This window comes from Aethalodelphis obliquidens, unplaced genomic scaffold, assembly GCF_003676395.1.
Source record: "Aethalodelphis obliquidens isolate GAN/ISIS:26980383/991018 unplaced genomic scaffold, ASM367639v1 scaffold2, whole genome shotgun sequence".
Taxonomy (NCBI): domain Eukaryota; kingdom Metazoa; phylum Chordata; class Mammalia; order Artiodactyla; family Delphinidae; genus Aethalodelphis; species Aethalodelphis obliquidens.
The window spans coordinates 42,226,086-42,247,683 of record NW_020837946.1 but is presented as its reverse complement, the minus strand read 5'-3'; the positions used below and the strand labels follow the sequence as shown (position 1 = coordinate 42,247,683).

Sequence of the window (21,598 nt, the reverse complement as noted above, 5' to 3'; positions counted from 1 at the left end):
AGATGCTCTCCAGAGCTGGTAAGGTGATGTCAAGAAAGTTAAACTTGAAGAATGAGACTTGGATTTCTAAATGAGATTGGGGAAAAAAGAAAGCAGAGTTAATAGGGGAAATCAAGAATAAAAAATCAACATTATGGCTACATTTGGAGGAGAGTTTAATAATCAGTTCTTTCTGTTGTTTTTAAAGTTTTCTGCCGAGAAACTGACATTATTATGTACTTTTTAGTTTTTGGTTTATTTATTCTTCTTTAACACAGCCATTGTTAGTTCAACAATCTAATATTTGGGGTACATTATTGCAAAATAAGGACACAGCTGTATCAGTTATGCCATCAATACATTTGTTAATCCTATCCCTTTTGTAAGGCAAAGCATAGTTTGTTAATACTGTTTTAGATTAGCTGTATTTGTAAGGTTAGTTCTAATGAGTGGTACACACTAAAGGTAGGGAATTTGCTCTCTGGTACAACTGTCTTTAAACTGTAATAGTTTTCTCAAAACATTACCATTCTGTAATTAAAAATAAAGCAATATTTTAGTATAATGTTAGGCAGTAGTAAAAATTACCCTGTCTGAGTAAATGTACACATACACATAAACACTAGCATGCTTTAAGAAACATATTAATATTCTGTGAAATTAATATATAAATAAAATATGACCTAGAATGAAATTACCGTTATGTACAAAAAAGGAAAACTTGACTCTTTCCCTTCCCAAACCTGTTGATTCTAACATGTTACAAACATACATTACATCCTTTGAAGTGTAAGGATTATTTCAAATTTGGAAAACATTAAAGAATAGTACGATCCAACTTCCTACAAAAGGCAGTATGTATTAATTAATTTTGAAGATTTATGTTCATTCCAATGTTAAAGAGACATCTTTTTGAACTTCCTTAGGGAAATATTTGTAATGTCTTTCATTAAGGAAAAAAATGCAGCTTTAACACAGTAAAATGTTTTTTGAGATTATTTGAAAATATTAGAAAATAAAAATATTGTGAAGATATAGCATATGATTCTAGGATAAATGAATTTCTTCAGCTTTGTTATATGAGTAAATACTTGAACTAATATCGTAAATATTTTACTTTTGAACACATGCTTTTTTCTCTTTGTCTTCATTCTCTTTGCCATTCTTTGTTTCCTGTTTCTTTTATTTTCCAACTTCTCCTTAGTTTTCTTTTTCTAATAGTCCCAACTTTTCTACATATCTTACTTCATTAGCTGAACATTATAGTCTTTCAATTTCTCCTTCATTTTCAATAAACAATGTTTTCTACTAAGTCAATAGCCAACTTTCTCTTCTACCTTTTAAGAAAAGTATTTTCTTCTTGAAATATAAAGTAGTTATCTCTTTAGCTTAAATACATATGTATATTATATATCACACACTTAAAGAATAAAGATTCACAGAATTCTATGGAAAATCAATATATTAGTGGTACGCTTATTCAGCAAGCTTATGGAATGACAAAAAATGAATCAGATTTCATGATTAGTATCTTACGTAGCCTCTGATGTTTCTGGCTTAGCCAAATTGATCAGTGATTTTTGACTGCTGCATTTCTTCTTCTGGGCAGTCTTGGAGAACTACAGAAATGGAACCTAAGAGTAAATTAGAAGTGTAGACCCTGACAGGTTGCCTTCATAGTAAATCTTGGGCACGTGTGTGCGCCTACTGTGTAGTAAATGATGACTACCTGGACAGTAACACGGTGTGAGTGGGGAGTGCTGGAGATGTACAGGAGTTTGTTTCTAGGCTCTGGTTACCCACTTAACTGAAAGCACAGGCTGGGCACAGAGCGCTGTGCCTTTAGGCGGTCTGGTCCACCTGGAGCACAGCTGGCTGCACCGGCTCCTTATCTGAGCGCTCTGCCTCGTGGGAGGTTAGCACGTAGCCTCCATCATAGCACACCTGCTGTGCCTGTTCCAAGGCCACCGACTCTTCTTCTTCATCTTCCACAATAGTCAAGTCGATGTTGCTGTCCATGGCCGAGTCACTCCCTCTTGAGGCCGCCCTCCCAGCATCCCCCTCCATGCTCTTCCCTTCTACCAGTACACTGGTGAGGGATGCTTCTGAAAGACGCTCCGCAAATGAGCTCTCCTCGTGGTCATTCGGCACCTCACTGCTAGGCATGTCTTCTGACTTGGTCTCATTTTCTGCAGGGCTTTCTCCCTCTCGGACTTTCTTTCGACCGAAAGTGAGGGGAGAGACCTTGAAGGGGGAGCTTTTCCCTGAGGATGTTTTCTGGTGATTGGAAGTGAGAGATTTCTTAATCTTCTCTCTCCTCTCTGCAGATACGATCTTTGTCCCCAGCTTGTTCATCTTTTTCTCGATGTTCTGGCGAGAAAATGCTTTCTTGAGGCTATCCACTTTCCGGAGACTGGATCTTTTTATTTTCTCTGCCCGGCTTTCTTCCATCTTTTCCTCTGCACTGTCTTCCAGGGCCTCCTCGTCATGGGGCAATTCATCATCGGACGAGAGGTCCACTGTGTGCAGAGTTTCCTCCAGGGACTTGTTCTCATCAGCATGCTCCTCTTCCTTCCCCTCTGCTAGGCTGGAAGCTGGCTCTTTCACAAACACACTGGCAGGGATCTCATTTTCTTCCTGAAAAGATGGACAATGTAAATTTCATGTTAATAACACATTTCACAAATAGTCCTGAACTGCTGTAATTTCTGGGTATCTGTTTTTGGCATGACAGAAACCAAAGGTCTGTGGCTTTAGTTTTCTAGAATATGAAAAGTTAATTCTAAACTGATCAAGTCATTCTGCTTAGGCTGGATAAGGCCAACGGCTGCCTGTTGGGAATATTATGAGGGCATCTGGCAAGGGCTCTATCAGTGACAGGCAGGGAGGGAAGTGGGTTGTGGGTCAGACAAGACAAGGAAGCTGCCTAGATAAAGGAGCTAAAGTAAGTTACTGTGAACCCAGAGGGCCTCTCTCTCGTAACCTCAGGCTCTATTCCTGCCAAAATCCCACTGCAAAAGGGCCTGGAGGTCAAGTTAGAAGATAAAAGATGAAGACTTCCCAGTTCTCTCCCCTGCCCCATCTTTTCCTTAAGTGTCAGGCACCAGGTAAAACCTCTATCAGGTTCCCTCCCCAAGTAGAAGTCAAAAGTAAAGGCATGGTCAACCTTGGTATCTGTTTAAAAATGCATACTAATTTTTCTAATGACCTAATTTTGGAGTAAGAGAAGCAAGGGCTAGCCTTACTGGGGACCCACTCACGAAGCCTTGTGTTTAGAATGTCCTTTGTGGGCATTATAAGGAGAGATGGTATACTACGGCCATTTCTGGAGTAGTAAGGGGGAATCTTGCTGCCAGGCGTAGCTTATCAAGCCTCTCTGTTAAATAGGGCTTCCTTGGGCAGGAGTACTTCAGCCTCCACCTAGGGTAAAGAGTGAAGAGGGAAACTCAGGAATCTGTGCCCCCTCCCCTTATTCCCAGCACACTCTTTCTCCAGCTTCTGGGTGTACAATGATCTGCCTCTCCCTCTGCCTCAGGGAGCAGAGCCTGAAAACTTGCCTCCAGAGAGTGCAAAGGGGATGGTTCTCCAGAGTAGCGAAGCAGGGAGATTTGAACTCAGACAGACTTGGGTGACACAGCATAGGAATCCCTTTGATTTTTATATTTTTCTTTAAATACAGGAAAATGAGAGCCAGCTAGCAAAGTGCCTTCACATTTTCATTGGAAGAAATGGCACAGTGGAAAGAACGTGTGACAGGAGGCCTGAGGCTCAGTTCTTTCTGTACTGCTCAATGGCTCTGAGGCCTTCAGCAAATAACTTAATCTCCTTGTGTCTCAGTGTCTTCCAAATGTGAACAAGAGGATTTGACCCAGATTAGCAGCTTTCAAACTGCACTCCCAAGGGTATTAGGAGTTCTGCAAGAATGCCAAGGTGGGCCAGGCTCCAGAGCCCACTGCCAGCCGGGCTTCAAGCAGAGCCTCAATGTTACCTGATTATATTGTGGACTGCCCAGTAAACTTTCAGTTTGAAAAATAACTGGATTTAGTGAATTTAAAAGTCTGTGTGTTAAAAAGGGCTTCCCTGGTGGTGCAGTGGTTGAGAGTCTGCCTGCCGATGCAGGGGATACGGGTTCGTGCCCCGGTCTGGGAAGATCCCACATGCCGTGGAGCGGCTAGGCCTGTGAGCCATGGCCGCTGAGCCTGCGCGGCCGGAGCCTGTGCTCCGCAACAGGAAAGGTCACGACAGTGAGAGGCCTGCGTACCGCAAAAAAAAAACAAAAGTCTATGTGTTAAAAAAAATAATAATAAATTAAATAAATAAAAGCTCAAAACAAACAAACAAAAAGTCTATTTGGGAGCTAAACTTCATGCAAAGTTTATGTTAATGGTAAGAACTTCCCCTATTGTTTTGCAATTTTGATTGACTGAAAAGTCAATAAAATTGGGGTAGTGATCAAAAATATGTTCTAAGTGTATACCTGTATACTTTCAACTTCTCACTACAAAGACTAAGTGAACAATGTTTTAATATAGAGAAACTTAAAAATCCCTCTCCTTATTAATCACCAAATAGTATAATTACAATACTCTCTGAAAAGATACAGCCCCATGTCCCCCGCTTACACACACATACTCATAACAGAGTATGAGTTCCATAAATTGGTTAGAAACAAAGTCTTGGGTAGAGTAAAAAGCAGCACGTCTGGTTAAATAGAATCCTTGGTAGAGTTAAGAAATCCCAAATTCTGTTTCCCAAAGCTTACTCCCATTTTGAATATCACAGAATGTCAGAAACACAGTATAAAAGATAAAGTAAAAACTTGAAATTTGCACGGGATTCCCACGAATAACTTATGACACGGACCTTTACAGAGAGCAACTCTGCCACGCTTCACGTCTTGACTTGCCTCTTTTTCGTTGGCATGTATTCCCTGTGAGGGTGGGAACTTGTGTCTCTTGTTCACTGTTAAGCCCCGTGACTAGAGTAGTTCCCGACAGCTCAGCAGTTATTTGTTGAATGAGTGCATGTTGAGGAGGCTTTCTAAGACAGCCCTGAGGGTGGCTAGAGTGGAGACTGCCCCTGTGTCGGGCACTGCAAAAGAATGGACTTAGCTCTGTGTCTAGAAGGACATTTGCTGACTGCTGCTGCCACTGGGAAAAGAGGAGAACCAGGCCTAAGGGGCTCAGCAGTTTCCATTTTTAAGGAAGGATTTTATTCTCAGTGGATGAGCATTACTAAAAGAGGGGCAGACTGCAGAAATAGCTAGGGCTCTGATGCTTAGTCCAGAAGCAAAATTACTTCTGGGGTTTGACAAGAGGGTTGGGAAGGTTTGACAGGAGTTGCTTGCAGGAAAGGAAGAAACCAAGAGCTCAGTAAAACGTTATTAAAAGTCCTCAGTAAAGGGCTTCCCTGGTGGTGCCGTGGTTGAGAGTCCGCCTGCCGATGCAGGGGACACGGGTTCGTGCCCTGGTCCGGGAAGATCCCACATGCCGCAGAGCGGCTGGGCCCATGAGCCATGGCCGCTGAGCCTGGATGTCCGGAGCCTGTGCTCTGCAATGGGAGAGGCCACAACAGTGAGAGGCCTGCGTACCGCAAAAAAAAAAAAAAAAAAAAAAAATCCTCAGTAAAGAAGGCAGAAAGTCAGGTGGAAAATTAAAAATAAGCCTTGGTTACTAGAGGAGAGGTACATTTTGTGTAGTATAATCTCAGGTTAATCAAAGGTTTACCTTTGATTACTGTTGATTACCCTGATAACTTCCCTTTCTTCAACCTCAACAAAAAATGTCCGTATTAACTGTACTTCTAAAAGAATTAAACCAATAATATTGCATTTTTAATGCAGTGTAAATTTTATTGTTAAAAAAGCACAGTTACTGTTGAGTCTTAGACTCTTGTCTCTCTCACTATGTGTCCTTTGAGGACAGGTTTGGGAAAAGTGCATTATCAGGTGATTCAGAAGTGATCTGTTGGTAGATCACACCGCATACATGAGGGCAGTCGAGAGATGGCGGGAAACCCAATTGAGCTCTTTCAGACAATGTCGGGGAAATTTATATAAGAACTCTTTGATGCCAACTATGAAAATAAACCCAGCAGGAACACACATAATCCAGAATGAGTTGGATGTGTCTTAATACAACTGGAAACAAGTGCGATATGCCTTTTTGGCCAACTGCTATGCTTCTGCTGTCATTTTTGTTAATCAAGCAGTATTTTGGGTTATGTCTACTGGACAGTGTTTATTTTGTGACTTCTTATAGTTCTACTCTGAGGGTAAGCAAGCCCTTTCCCTTCACATAGAAATTTGTGAATGTCCGAGTACATGTGGGACTTACATTTCCAAAATGTTTGTTTAGAAGCAGAAAAACGCTGACACTCTTCAAAATCTCTATTCTTTAGTAAAATGTAGACATGGCATTTGACTATAAAGGAACGATTATAGTGGTGGAAATTCAACTTGAACTTCAGACAGTGGCTCCTCTGTAACTGCAGTATCCCCCAGGTGTCCAGTCTTACTTGCTCATGTGTCCTCCTTCAGTCCAATTACACATACCTTATGGAAACACTTGATATTTCACCTGCATACAGGTGAGGTGATACTTCTGCCTTCAGCCTCCTGTTGTAATGTTTTTGATCTGCTTTCTCTTACAGATTCTAAGACTGATGGCTCTTTCAAGGGGGAGGATCAAATATACATCCTCAATTCCGTCACCACTTAACTATGCTAGTTACCCATGTATCCACTTGCGGTTTGTAACTCCTTAACATGGCATTAAGAATCCCTTGTGAGTTGCATTGCTTCCTTGGATAGTTGTACCCAGGAGAGGCCCCCAGCTGCAGCTGACTATTTGCCCTGTAGAGGTTTTTTTTAAGTTTTTTTAACATCTTTATTGGAGTATAATTGCTTTACAATGGTGTGTCAGTTTCTGCTTTGTAACAAAGTGAATCAGCTATACATATACATATATCCCCATATCTCTTCCCTCTTGCGTCTCCCTCCCTCCCACCCTCCCTATCCCACCCCTCTAGGTGGTCACAAAGCACCAAGCTGATCTCCCTGTGCTATGCGGCTCCTTCCCACTAGCTATCTATTTTACGTTTGGTAGTGTATATGTGTCCATGCCTCTTTCTCCAGATTTATTTTCAAAAAGGTACGTAGCCCCACTGATGCAGCTGCTCCTGGTTCTGACCTTTCACAAGGACCCTTAGGGGTTTTTAAAAGGAAGGGAGGGCTTCCCTGGTGGTGCAGTGGTTGAGAGTCCGCCTGCCGATGCAGGGGACGCGGGTTTGTGCCCCGGTCCGGGAAGATCCCACATGCCGCGGAGCGGCTGGGCCTGTGAGCCATGGCCACTGAGCCTGCGCGTCTGGAGCCTGTGCTCCGCAACGGGAGAGGCCACAACAGTGAGAGGCCCACGTACCGCAAAAAAAAAAAAAAAAAAAAAAGGAGGGGAGAATTAATCAGTACACTTCTAACATATATGAATGATATGCTTGCACCATAAAAGAGAAAAGGAATGGAAAGAACTCTTGAGAAAGTGGCATTTTTTCCTTGCACTTTCGCTTGTTTGCCGTTTATACTGATTCTTGTGACTAACAGTCTCAAGTCTTGCGTGCAGATATCAACACAGAGAAACTGGCCAACATGCTGGGTACTTCTTGGGTTGATGCTCATGGAAGCAAATCTTCTTTGCACATAGATAGATACACACACTTTAAAAGAGAAGGAGACTCTATGACTCGCATTAGAAAAGGAAGCTACAGTAAGTCATTTAAAAGCTTGAACAGGCAGTTTGCTCTCCTGTCACTAACTTATCATCCCCGTTGTTAGAAGAAAATAACAAAGGCTGTTACATTCCCACAGGGATGTGGTGGCATCGTAGAGGGATATGAGGACCATAAATTTGTGTTCATGGACTGTTTTATCCAATAATCTCTAAATACTAGTGATGAAAATGGAACTGTGCTCACCTGACATTCTGATTTATAGGTCTCTTTTACACATTGATGGTTTTCTCCAGTTTGTGTTTCTGAGGTATAGATTGCCAAGTGGATAAAGCCATTGATTAGAAATGTACCCCTAAGGCAGCTGTTGGTGGAATCAGCAAGTCATAAGAATAAAATGCATTAGTTATAATCCCTGAGCAGTCTTTCACATTCCCGAGGATTTAAAAGTTTCATTATTTTCCAGTGTTATAGAGGGTTCAGTTCTTTTTTAAGATCACACTGCTTAGGTGTTCTTTGTTGCATACACACAAAAAACACAAAACAAAACAAAAAACAAACCACACTGAATTTATTTAAAAGCTATTGTAGAAAACCCAGTAAATATGAACTTTGCCATAGTGGGATTATAGTGTTTGTTTTCACTCATTTCATCATTCAACTGTATAATTTCTATTATTAATAAAATGAAACCTTGCTAGTCACTTTGTTTCTCAGGGCCTCTGCTCCTTTGATATAAAATGAGGTTAACCTAAATGATTGTTGAGGTGCTTTCCAGCTCTAAAATACTTGATTCTGTGATATTAACCTAAATCCCATGAAAACTAGTCTAACAGATTGCAAAAGTGATCTCACAGTGTACAAACGCCAAACATGCTTTGTTTCATGCAAGAATCAAAACTATAGGACCTGAGTTGCATTGGCGAACACTTTTCATTTGTTCAATTCAAACAGATATGGATTACAAGACAACAGAAGGGGCAACATTTACCTGGAAGGGCTGCATCTGAGATAGAGTCTCGTTTTGTAATATGTGAGAGAAGTAATGATTCTTTTGAAGAAATACCGACAATAATCAGTTATTCATTTAAAGTGCCTGAGGCAGTGCTGACATTCAATAAGTGTAAATAGTAACAATAAGAACTAGTATTTTGTTTATCTCATAAACTAAAGGGCACCGGATAAGTAGCACATCAAAACCAGTATCCCATTATGGGAATATTAATCAATGTGATACAAACATCGCGAGCTGTCATGTAAAGGTGACTGTGGTTATCTATATGCCCATTTCTTCTAAGTCTGTACTAATTTAGCAATTTTCAGAGCAGTGGCTTTGGATAAATACAGTCTTTAAAAAAATTAATTTAAAAATAGTCTGAAGATGTTATACTTTTAGCACCTTTCTAAAATTCTGTTCTCATCAAAGGAACCCAAATGATGAATATTTGAACACATTTATAGGCTTGATTCTCCATGAATGTAGCCACAGCAAACATCTAACTTCTACTCTTTTCACCCAGTTTCACAATTTCATGTGGATGAAAGTGTAAACTGTCCATGAGTACTCTCATTTTGTTCCCTGGATTTGAAATCATTCTGAAACTGCTTTGTCAAGTAATCATTACTAGAACTTTAAGAGGCCTTAAGTGGGCACCACACCCTCAGTGCCAGTTACCTGTGAAATTCTAGTCTCTTCAATCAACAGAGAAAACTTCCTCTTAACTGTAAATTCACTGATTTTTGTACAAATTTTATTTTTAGTAAAAGATGCATATGCACTTACAGGCAAAGAATTAGTCTTACTGGTCTTTAGCATTTTCTTTTTGATCAGCAACCTCTCTGAGACTTATTTCATTTATACTGGCTCCTGTTACAGTATTTTGAATTCAAACATTGATCTTAAGCCATTATTTAAAAAAAATATTAAAAGGGAAGCTGCTAAGTTTAACAAGGATTTTACAATTTATTTTATTGCTCAAAAGGAGATGAATTTTCTCCAGTTTTAGATTCTACTGGTTATAATTTGAAGTAATTGCTAAGACACGAGAGGCTTAACAGCTACAACAATGTTGTAAGTTTAGCACAGACTTAAATAAATAAATGACATATTTTAAACAGGACAAATTTCAGAATTAAAAAAAATGCTAATGTGTATCTAGTGTTATTAGCATCTAGTAGATCAACCAGCCAACCAACCAACCAACCAACCAACCAAAAAGCACCTGCAGATTTTGGAAAACACAACAGGACTTTACAAACTGGAAACATAATCTTCTAAACACTATAGGAGTGAATATGATCCAGTCAGGTGACAGATTTTCGTTCTTCAATCTCCTATTTTTACATTAATTCTTTTTGTCTTAAACTAGAAAACCAGTGGATTTAGTAAGGGAAAGTCTAGCATAGGGGTCCAAGTGGACTGAAAGTGACAAACAACTTAGAGACCTGAAGTGGCACCTGGTACATTATCCGCCCTCCTCACTCTGCAGGTCTAGAAAACATCTACCCTGTGCCCCACTGTGAAGACTGTGCTGCTACTAGAAGGGTCTATTTAGAGTAGGCCCTTTGGGCAGAGTCCTGTGCTTTTAAAGGGCTTTGCTTTCCTTTGCTCTGGGAGTGATGTAATATTGATTTCAACTCGGTAGTTGTCATACAATGTATGGCAGGGAGTGGGAGTGTATGTGTGTGTGTGTGTGTGTGTGTGTGTTTAGTTTTTAATAAATCCCAACTAAAAAAGCAAAAGCATAGCTGTTTGAAGATCCTGGGCAGGGTGAGATCAGTTTTTACTAAAAAGCCATATTTCTAACCAAGCACAGGTATAGCCTCCTCTCCATGCAAATGCATTGCAGATCCACCCAGGAAGAGCTTCAGTTCTTTGAGCTTACACCACGACAGTCGCTAACCATTTAAAATATGTTATTCCATTTATTCCTCACCCTATGAGAGAGATATGAGGGAAGAAGCATTAATGTTTAAGAGCGCACACTTTGGAGTCAATTAAATATGAGTTGAAATCCCAGCTTCACCACTGCCTACTAAATAGTTTCAGACGAGATATAAGTATCTCTGAATCTCAGCATCCTCATCTGTAAATTGGTGCAGTTGAGATAAACTACAGAAAGATACTTAACAGAGTATGCAGGGCTTATTAAGAGCTCAAAATACTTTTACTCTTTCAAATATTAATAAGGTGTACAGCTGAGGAAACAAAAGCTTGGAAAAGCTACACAATGTGCACCAGATCACATAACTGGCAAGTGGTGAAACTAGGATTTGAACCAGTGTCTGTATGACAAAATTTATCTTTTCTCAACCCCTATACTGGACCACTCACTAACACAAGTTATTATTATATCCATTGGCATAATGGATATAATATAATAATTATAATGGATATAATAATTTACTACCCTAGAAACCCCTACTTTAAGAAGGATCAAGAGAAAGAGCAACTTTTCCACTGAGGGACTTCATTTGTATTTGTTTTTTCAGAATAGTCATCTTGCAACGTCTTGAGAGTTGATATTTCTGATATCCTTTAGGCTAATAAAAGATCTTACATTACATGACTTAAGAAAGGTCCAATTCCTTGCCCCTCTAATTCTCTGTCTCCTAAACTGCTCTTTCAAAAAAGTCCTTGGGGGCTGCTTGCTAAGAGGCCCTGAATGGAGCCTGAACACATTGCTTTGGATTCTTTTAGCTTCTACCTTGGTCTTGAGCCCCTGTTTCACCTTGTCCTCACTATATGGAGAATTCCTACCGTTTCTGGCTGTAATTTCACACCTGTCAATCCAATGTGACAAAACAGGAGACCATGGCAGGGCTTCAGCAGCAGCCCGTGGCTTTAAGTTCCCAACAGTTGTTTTTTTAAATGTCAGATTTACAGTTCTCTTGAAAGTTTTAGTCACGTATCTTCTCCATCCCTCTCCCCAACACCTACAGAACATCCTCCGTGGCAAAACAAAACAAAACCTGATCCCAACATACTGTGATTTTCCTCTACTACATAAATAATTTTTTGTTTTTCCTCCTTAACTGAGGGACAGGACAAGAGAGAATCTCTCTGATTCATACTGGAAGGAGGGAAATTTCCTTTGATGACTCAGATTTAAACAGGTCTGTATATATTTGGTTTTGTTTGGAGATCAGTGTTTAATTTATAAATGCCTTGAGAGTTGAGATTTATAATATCTTTTAGGCTAATAAAGTTAGGATCTTATATGGCTTAAGAAAGGCGCAGTTACCATATCTCTTTTCAGTTCGTCTGGTTCATGAAAAGCTATTCCATTTGCATTAAAAGCTAAAAAATTTCCGGTCTGCAACAGACTGCAATGTATAGAAGGACATCAGCTGCCTGAAGCTTTACAACATCAAGTGCAATGTGGGGGGACAAAAAAGCAGTGAGATGAGTCTTTCCTTTTATGGAGGAAGGAGGCTTAAGTTCTAAATTGGCAGAACAGATTCATTTAGAAAAAGAAGGCTCCCTCCGTTTAAGTTCCAATTTCTAAATCTCTTTGGGGAGATGAAGGCTCTTCTTGTGTGCCTTTCACAATCAAACATTTGGTTATAGCCTCTCCCCTCCGTGGCTCTGAAATCCACTCCTATTCACGTGGTCACAATGAGACAGCCCTGGGGCAGGGATGGCAATTGCTTCCTGGGCTCTGTGCTGGCTGGGCTCCACTGGGCGGAAGGGCTTCCAGCGTTAGGCAGGGCTGCCCTTGGATTCACAAACGCCCACCACGTGGCGGAACAACAGTCCCACGCAATCTCCCTGTCCCCAAAGAGCCTCTTGCTACATTAATTGCATCATTGATGCATTATAAAAATTAAGTGGGCTTTTCATTCCAAGGCAACCATTTGAAGGAGAAAATATCCTAGGCTAGCCTTTGTAACTGTAACTGATAACACTGCTTTTGTTTTACTTTACAGTTGTGGTCTCTCTGAGCAAGGAGAAGCATATCTAGTGTGTTTGTAGAGTAATGCTCTATAGTTTCAGTGCATTTGCTAGAAAAAAAGCTCAACAAGATTGCTTTAGCCAAAAGACTCTCAAAAGTAGAAGGCTAGTTCATCTCTAATGGAATCAATCTTCAATACTTGGTTAGTCCCCAAAACACTGGTGACCTTTGGACAAAGGGAGGCTTTAAAAAGTTACGAATTTGACTTGATTAAAAAACAAAACAGAAAACTCACATGATCACCTCATTTCCACAAAGAGTTAATAAACAGCCAGTGAATTAATTTGCCTGTCCAGCTAACAGCTGCAGTCAGAGCCCCACGTTCACAATGCAAAGAGACAAGTGAATCTGACTAGTGTGCCTGCACCTGCTCACCTTCCCAACCTGTATGGAGGTGCTCCTGACAAATGACCCCGACCTGCTAACTCCTGAGGCCCCTGCCTTGGGTTTAGGCTGCAGTGACCTGGGGAATTCCCAGCCCTGTGTGTAGATTTCACATGCACCTGCTGAAGGCGGCGGGGACAGTGCCTCGTGTGTGTGTGCGTGTGTGCACCTGGTGAAGGCGGCGGGGACAGTTCCTCGTGTGTGTGTGTGTGTGTGTGTGAGAGAGAGATCCCTGACAGGCAGGACAGATGTACAAATGGCTGTGAGAGCCAGGCGACTGAGATCATGGATGCGGAGTCCCAGCTGGGTGGGCGGAGAGTAGGGGCACTGACCTGGAATATGAGCACCTTGAAATGGTTGCGCCTGAGGAGCTGGGCGTGGTTGTTCTCTAGCCGCTTCACTTGCGCGCACTGCCTCTCCAAGCGCTCCCTGACGGCGCGCGTGTGGGCGCTGACCTTGCGGGACTTCTCCAGCAGCTTGCTCACCGTGTTGCTGGTGGAGGCCTGGTACTTGGAGAGCTTGGTGAGGTCATTCTGGATGCCCTTCACGGAGCCCTCCAGGCTTATCTGCCGCTGCTCCATCTTGTGCTGGTTCTCCTGCACGGCGTCCAGCATGTTCACCAGCTTGTCCAGGAGCGTGAGTACTGTGACGGCGTTCACCTGTGAGTTGTCCCGGATGGCCTCCTCCGTGCTCCCCGGGTTCAGGCTGGGGCTCGGCGTGGAGGAGGGCACCGGGCTGGAGCTGCCCGGCTTCTCCTGCCGCATGTCAGGACCCGGGTGTTGGAACTTTTCGGCTTGCGCAGCGTCCTCCCCCATAGCTGGACAGGTGGGAACGTTCTTCTGGCTCCGGCGAGAAAGACGGTGGACAGGGGTGCAGAGCGTGGCCCTCTGGTTTGAGCTCAGAGCACCGCTCTCTGGGACTGGCAGAGGTTCAGACAGGCAACAACTGGCTACACTGATGAGGGAAACTGCATTCCAGCTGCTCTTAAAAGACCTACTCCACCCAGTGGGAGGCGAAGGATACAGAACTGAGAACCACTCAGGGTTTAGAGGCATGCACACACTTCCTAACCGCGTACTCCTCGGCACAGGTCACTTTCCTGCAGTTTAGCTTTTCTTTCCTGTGCCTCTTCCCTTTTAAAAATAAGTTCAATGTCATATTTCACTCATGACTTCATCTAGAGGCGGAGAAGAACACGCTAATTTGGCCCAGCTCCACGGTCTCCAATTGGCTAAAGCTAGTAAACTTTTCTCTGGCTGCTATGCTGCGTATGCTACAGAGTGCCTGTTTGTTTGGTTTTTTTTTTTCCTGGATACAAGTTATTCTAACGGAAAGTATTGTTTGCCTTTGCCCTAGAACAGACTGATGGGCTGCAGAACGCCTGGTGTCCTAATGGAAGGGGCCAAGTTTAAAGGGTACTTGCAGTCAAGTTTGTAGTGTTACTTTTTAATTTCCAAAGGGATAGAAGTAACATAATGACAAGGAAAAAAACCCAGTTCTTACTCTTGCAATTGGTGATGCAAGATAAGATGAAAGAGATTGAAATTCAGGGATGTTAAGACATGCGATGCTGTTACAGTTATCACGTAATAGATGGAAATTTTTTGAATGACGACTTTAAAAATAGAGTTTCTTTTGAGAAGTAAAATTGACATAGGAAAAGCAAAAAAAAAGAAAATTATGGTTTCTTTAAGAACTTACCATGCTGATTTGTTTTAACTAATTTTGAATCAGGGCTGAGAGATTTTCTCAGATGCCCATCTCTGCAAGGCATTTATTGACACGTGCCCAGAAGTGTGACTCTTGGGCAGGTTGAGCTGGAGTTTCTGAAGTGCTTCTAATGTTTGACATTTCCAAATTCCTGCTCAGTGAAGTGGCACACCTGTTCTAAAATGTGGCCCTCCTCAGCTAAGCCCTTGGGACTTATTTCCTAAAACGACTTTACATGCTTGAATTGGTTTTAAACGTATCCAGCCTTTGAAAGTGCTTTCAGCAGGAAGTTTGTAATAGGCCTTCAACGTACAATTTTAAGAAGAACAAATACCAGCTCATTTGGGGTCAGGGTTGATAACGGAAAAAGTGCCATTCTTCAACGGCAAAATGTACTTGTGAGCCAATCAATCAGGAGGTCATTTGTTGTCACATCTATTGAATTTGTGAGTCCCCACTCTCTGTTCGGTTCTATATTTGATGAGCTATCTAGAGGATACTAATAAAGTGTGATCTAAGACCCTGCCCTCAGTGCATATGCCTGCTAGTTAGGGAGATGAATCAAAGATTTTACAGAGGCCCCCAATTTTCTTTAGATAATTGGTACCCCCCAAACCCACTTAAAGTGAATCTTTTCAAAACAGGGAGAAAAAAAGTAAAAACATTTGGTTGAGAAAATATCTTTTAAAAATGTAAGAAAATTGTTAAAATGGATTTACCTTACATTTAATAAAATTTAGTTGGTCGGTGATGTGTTAAGCATTAGAACAAAGGATGAATCAAGTGTTAATTCTGAGAAGCATAATTTTCTAACAAAATTATATGGTATCATGACACAATATCCATTTTACATTTGACTTCTATGGGCAAATAGGAGTCATTATTACAAAAATATTTGAGGGCTTCATCAGTTTTCCAAGAGCCTCTCTTAAATTTTGACATTCCAATCATTCCCTTTTGAGGCACTTATTGTGCCATCATCTGTGTGGATATTTTCTTCTTCAAATGTTAAGTATTCCAGCTGCAGATTCTCATTTCCCAGAAGAGTTGCCCACGATTCAAGGGCTTCTCTAACATTACCTTCATCAACTTCATGATTTCTTAACATATTTTGAAAGATTTGCAATTTCACACTATAATCACTTTGCCCTGATTTTGCATTGATTTGCACTGATTTTGCATTGCATTGTTGGGTATTGTATAATCAGTTAGATGAATAGAGACATTAAAGACACGGGATGAGGTGGGAAAAGGAGAGAGGCTAGTTGTTAAACAGGAAGAAAGGTTTGCATGTGGCTTATTTATTTTTTAAAATTAATTGTGAATAACACAAGTAACTTAACAGTTGCCTATTGCTGTGTAACAAACCAGTCTGAAATTCAGTGGCTGAAAACAACAGTCATGAATTTTATCTACTCATGATTCTGGGATTGGCTAGGCAGGGCTTAGGTGGAATGGGTCATCTCTGCTAGGAATGTTCATATAGGAATCTGAGATGGTCTCAATCACACGTCTGGCTCCTTAGCTGGGATGACTAGAATCCTGGGATTTCTCTGTCCTCCATCTTTAAGCCTCCAGGGACTCTCACTCTGATCTCTCTAGTAGGGGAGTCACACTTCTTTACCTGGTACCTCAGGGTTCCCAAGAAGTGGAAGCAAAAGCTGCAGGATCTCTTAAGGTTAGGCTCTGGGACTCTGTCCCCTTGTCACTTTCATCACATTCTGTTGGGCTAAGCAGGTCAGTCGGTTTCAAAGGGACAAGAAATAGACTTCACGTCTTTAGGGGAGGAGCAGCAAAGTCCCATGGTAAAGGGTGAGCAGCATGGCAGAGATTGCTGTAGCCATCTTCGGAGAAAATCTACCTCAGCATGAATATATTTTTCTTTCAAAAGACAGGGCTTCCCTGGTGGCACAGTGGTTGAGAGTCCGCCTGCCCATGCAGGGGACACGGGTTCGTGCCCCGGCCCGGGAAGATCCCACATGCCGCGGAGCGGCTGGGCCCGTGAGCCGTGGCCGCTGAGCCTGCGCATCCGGAGCCTGTGCTCCGCAACGGGAGAGGCCACAACAGTGAGAGGCCCGCGTACGGCAAAAAAAAAAAAAAAAAGACTATTACAGATAAAGCTGAAGACCCTATCAATCACCATTTTCATTCCATTCCCTTTCACCTTTTGTCAGAAGTAATCATTTTTATGGATTTGGAATACATCTTTGGAAATTATATTTATAAGCGATCAATTCATTAGTGAATAGTTTCATGTTGTGTTGTAATTTGCTTTGTTGCACACCCTTATGGGATCCGTGAGGAGCTGTATAATGGTAACCTGTCCTGTACAAGATGGCATGTAACTAAGTAATAGAGTGTGACATAAATTCTAAGGGCATTGAGAATTTATGCAAGAGAAAAGCAAAGGTAATAAAAGAAAGCACTGTTGACGAGTTAGAATTTGAGGAAACCCTGAGCAGCTACACTCACCATCTAGCTGACCTTAAGTCCTATTTCTGTCTGAAAGAGATTAGTGAAACTCAGCAATCAACTCTTACAAGAAATTTTTGAAAAATTATATCTACTTATTACATACTATGATGTTCCTTAGAAATTAGGTAATGGAGTTTAGACTTGATACAGTGGCAGATAGGAGGCTCCTAGAGGTTTTTGAACATGTAAAAGTTTGTGTTTAAGAAGGATTAGTACAGAAATAAAAGGTAGCAAGGGTCTCTTGGTTGGTAATGTTTGTTGAATGGGAAATAAGTGCTGGGCATTGGGGCTGCAAAGGTGAGTGACATATATCTGTAGCCCTTTAAAAGCTCCCGCTTTACTGGGAGAACTACGCAGGTAGACAAATACTGGGTATAGATATACAGGTGTGGTGCTGAAATGGGGTAACATGAGGGCTTTAGTCATGGCAGGGGATAGCTAGGGGTCTGAATTCTCTAACTGACCACCAGCTGCCTACTGTTACCTCAGGTCTCTAAGTCATATAAGCACAGAAGTCACTTCAAGAAAATGCTTTATTACTGGCTAGGGCATTCATCCCAATCTCCATGTGGTTTCCCATTCTGTAAGCCCCAGGTCTTGGTTAACCCTTCAGTATAATTTCTAAACCAGAGGCAGAGGCAGCTCATTGGCCGCCTTGGCTCGCCTTTTCCAGTTAAACCCATAATCCTGGGAATCCTGATATTCTTGTTCTTCCTACTGTGGCAGGGATAGGAGACCTGGAATGATGAGCCCACAGAAAAGAAAGTTTTTTTCCTCAATGGCTAAGGAAGCAGAGAAGACTAAGCTGGCCACTCCATGCATCTTTTCCTTTGAACCCTATATTGGTATTCAAAAGCCTTTCAAATGTTGGGTTCCTTCTTGAGTAGGAGGTCATATGAGTATATAAACCACCTGAAAGAGGAACAACATAACACAGTTGTTTTTTTTTTTTTTAAGAGAAAGAAAGAGAAATAGAGAAAACAAAAGGAAGGTGTCTTCCAGGAAGAAGAGAAATCTTTCCACCTTTTTTACTCTTAATGAAATATCTTTCCACCACCTACCATATAAATGTGAGGTCTCCTTTATGTCCCTAACTTCTGGCTGTTGAGAGGCAATTCTCCATGGATCTTTCATATTTCTGAATGTCTTTTGAGCGGATACACTGACAATCTTTTGTTCTGGACTGTCTTTTCAGAAATGTTTGTATAGTGAACAACTTTGGAAAATAGAGATAGTAGTAGAGGATATATAGAGGGAGCAGATGGTAGGGTTATTTGATGTCCAGTATGATAAAGATGATGTTTTCCTCTGGGGCAAAGGTTAGGCAACTTGTTTGCCACCTCTTATAAAAGCTTGAGGTTTCCTAAACTTGAGGTTCCTCAGATGTGATGCAAATCCATGACATGTGCAGGATCCACCTATACCCACCTCTGTGTCACCCCCATGTGACTTGGAGGGGAGGCAAAGGGAACTGATGTGAACGTGAAGCTTATGTTCCTGCTGTGTCATGAGCAATAAAGTCTTTGTCTCTAAGCCAGGAGTCTCTGACCTTCTGCCATGAAAACTCTAGCAGGTTTAACTTGTTTGTCTGCAAGTAGGGTAAAATGTCTGACCATTCGCAGTTCTTGACACTGGTCAGTTTTTCGGTTAACCATAATAGGTTGTATGAATGAAGTTAAGAGAATGAGGCTGAGAATATGGAAATTTGTTTAAAGGCACTGGAACCAGAAGGCTGGTTAACTCAGGAGCCTCGAATGGCATTTGCGTCTGCATTTTTTGTGGGCCGAGTATTGCCTGGAGAGATGTGTCAGGAGATGATTTCTAATCTTGTCTTGGCACAGTAGGGGTTTCTGATACCAGGGCATGCTCACAGCTCAGTGCCTTTGCATCAGGAGAGAGTGGCCCCTACACGCTAGGAAGGTCTCCAGTAGGTATAATGGAATCTTGGTGGTTACAGGTTTTATTTTAGAGGCTGGGGAAGATTCCTATCAAAAGAAGCAGAGCTTCTGTGTACATATTCTTGCTTGGTGGTTTTGGTTTTAGTGAGTGGCATGGATATTTGCTACCCAGATTTATTTATCAAGCTGCTAAGAATGCATTAATTCATATATCCATTGAATAAATATTTATTGATCACCAATCATTTGCAAGGAATTTTACCCATTTCTGAATGCATATTATTGCATAAAATACATTTGTCCTTATTCTTACAGAATTTAACTTCCTTAAATTAAGGAAGGGAGATATATAGAGTCTGTGTTTTATATTGAGGTTATGTTCCAAGAAAATGCAATATGGTAGATTAAAATTACTTGCTACTCCTCCCACTGAGAGGTGGAGTCTAATTCCCATTTCCTCATATAGTATCTGGAATAGCCTTAGAGTGTGCCAGAAGTAACATTCTGGTACTTCTGAAGCTAAGACATGTGAAGGTTTGTAATTTAATCCTGGATTTCTTGGGACACTAGCTTCATGTAAAAAGAAAATCTGACTATACTGAGCCTTCCATGCTGTGAGGGAGCCCAAGCTAGCTACATGGAGAGGATATGAGAAGAAAAAAATGCCTGACTGGCCCCGGTTGTCTCAGCTATCTTTAGCCACTTGAGTACTTCCTTTCCCCTTCCCTGCCCAGATGATGCCACAGTCATTGCAGAGCAGAGATGAGCTATGCCCTGTCCAGATTTCTAGCCTACAAAATTGTATGCCTAATAATTTTTGTTTTATGTCATTAAGTTTTGCAGTGATTATGCAATAATAGATAACTGTACACATGTAGTTTGCAATGAAAATGCAGTTCATTAAGAATGATTATTAACAGTGTAAGTTTGTTCACAGAACTCCTGTATCAAATATTTTTATGTGTCCTACTGTTCCCAGAACTTAACTCCTGAAATAATACTGTATGACAAAATAAAAGATTTTGTGTAATTATTCTTACCTTAAGAAAAACTTAACTCTGAGCTTCATACCAAAGGTGGTGGGATAAAAGCATATTACTGATAAAAGGAATTAGGCAGAAGGGAAGGAGCTGAAGGATCATTTGACCATATCCCCTTCACTCTACACTGCATCCTGAAGTAGGTACAGATGAAAGTGAGGGTGCAGTTTGGAGAAGGCCTGAAGGTCCTGCCTTTTCCTTATCCTTTTGCTGAGACAACGGAGAGGAATTGAGTGTTCACTTTCACTAGAAAGATTAATGGTGAAAAAGCACATGATCACATGACCCTAATCTTTCCCAATCAAGTCGCCATATAACCCATCAATGATGTCAGTGTGAAAAAGAGCAACATACAAGGAAATCCTATATAAATGAGTGATGGAGCATAAATAATGTATAGCGTTGCCGTAAGAGGCAGACTGTACTTCACTTCCCATGTGCTGTCATTTAGGAAATATCACATTTTTGGAAAGTCTAGAGGCGCTTACATTCTTAAGGCCTCCTCTGCCTCTTGGACTCCCATTTCCCTGCATGCCATTTCCATGCTTCTCCATTCCTGCCCCGTTGTGAACTCCAACCCCTGCTTTAAGCGTGTCAGAATCCACTCACACAAAGCACTCACAAGTGTAGTGAGTGTTAATGAAACTTCAGGGTCATAGTCAGGAAGATTTCTGACATCTTACTGGTTCCTGTCTTCCCAGTTTCATGTTTTCTGTTTTCTCCTTACTTCCACTTCCTATTTCATGAAGGGAAATTTTACTCAAATACTGGCTTTGGGTTTTATCCTCTATCTCAAGGGGATATGTTATTATCATGAAAGACAGTTTTCTCCTTTCCTAAGAATTCTGGTGCCAGTTAAGATAACTAAACCAAGGGGGGAAAGTGGTGGGTGGTGGTGGTGGTGGTGGGTTGAATTGGGAGATTGGGATTGACATGTGTACACTGATATGTATAAAATGGATAACTAATAAGAACCTGCTGTATAAAAATAAATTAAAAAAATAAAATTCAAATATTCCAAAAAAAAGATAACTAAACTCTTTCCCATCTTGTTTTATTGTCAAGATCAAAGGCAGGGAGACAAGTTAGAATATTGCTTATTCATCATTCATTCCTTCATTCCACAAATATTACTGAGCAACAAGTAGGTGCTGGGAACATAGCAGTGATCACGAGACAAAGTCCCTGTTCCTATGGAGCTTATGCTCTGAGGGGTGGTGGTGGGGACAGATGATAAAAAGTAAAATGTAATGTCAGACTGCGATGAGTACTATGAATAAAAATAAAGCAGAATAAGGGGCCGGAGAGTGACATGGGTGCTGTGTTAGATAAGGTGGTCAAGGAAGTCCTCCTTGAAACAGGGCCATTTAAGCAGAGAGATGTTGCAGGAATCCAGGTGAGAGGACAGGGCCTTCTTCTGTCATAACATAGTGTT

At 41.3% G+C, this 21,598-nt stretch overlaps 1 protein-coding gene across 1 annotated transcript; it reads right to left on the bottom strand.

Annotated features, from left to right (window-relative positions):
- Nucleotides 1–203: 203 nt before the first annotated feature.
- Nucleotides 204–14,109, bottom strand: CAVIN2 (caveolae associated protein 2). The gene is made up of 2 exons (XM_027125413.1): nt 13,373–14,109; nt 204–2,616 (listed from the first exon to the last, which is right to left on the bottom strand). The coding sequence occupies exons 1-2, from the start codon at nt 14,093–14,095 to the stop codon at nt 1,822–1,824; spliced, it is 1,518 nt and encodes a 505-aa protein (XP_026981214.1). The 5' UTR covers nt 14,096–14,109; the 3' UTR covers nt 204–1,821.
- Nucleotides 14,110–21,598: the final 7,489 nt, after the last annotated feature.

Bases quoted from the DNA above. Each gene is read 5' to 3' on its own strand.
- CAVIN2 (XM_027125413.1), bottom strand. From the start codon at position 14,095: ATGCCTCTAAACCCTGAGTGGTTCTCAGTTCTGTATCCTTCGCCTCCC. The intron at 2,617-13,372 runs GTCAGTGCCCCT...CCATCTTTTCAG, and splicing joins TCAAGGTGCTCATATTCCAG to GAAGAAAATGAGATCCCTGC.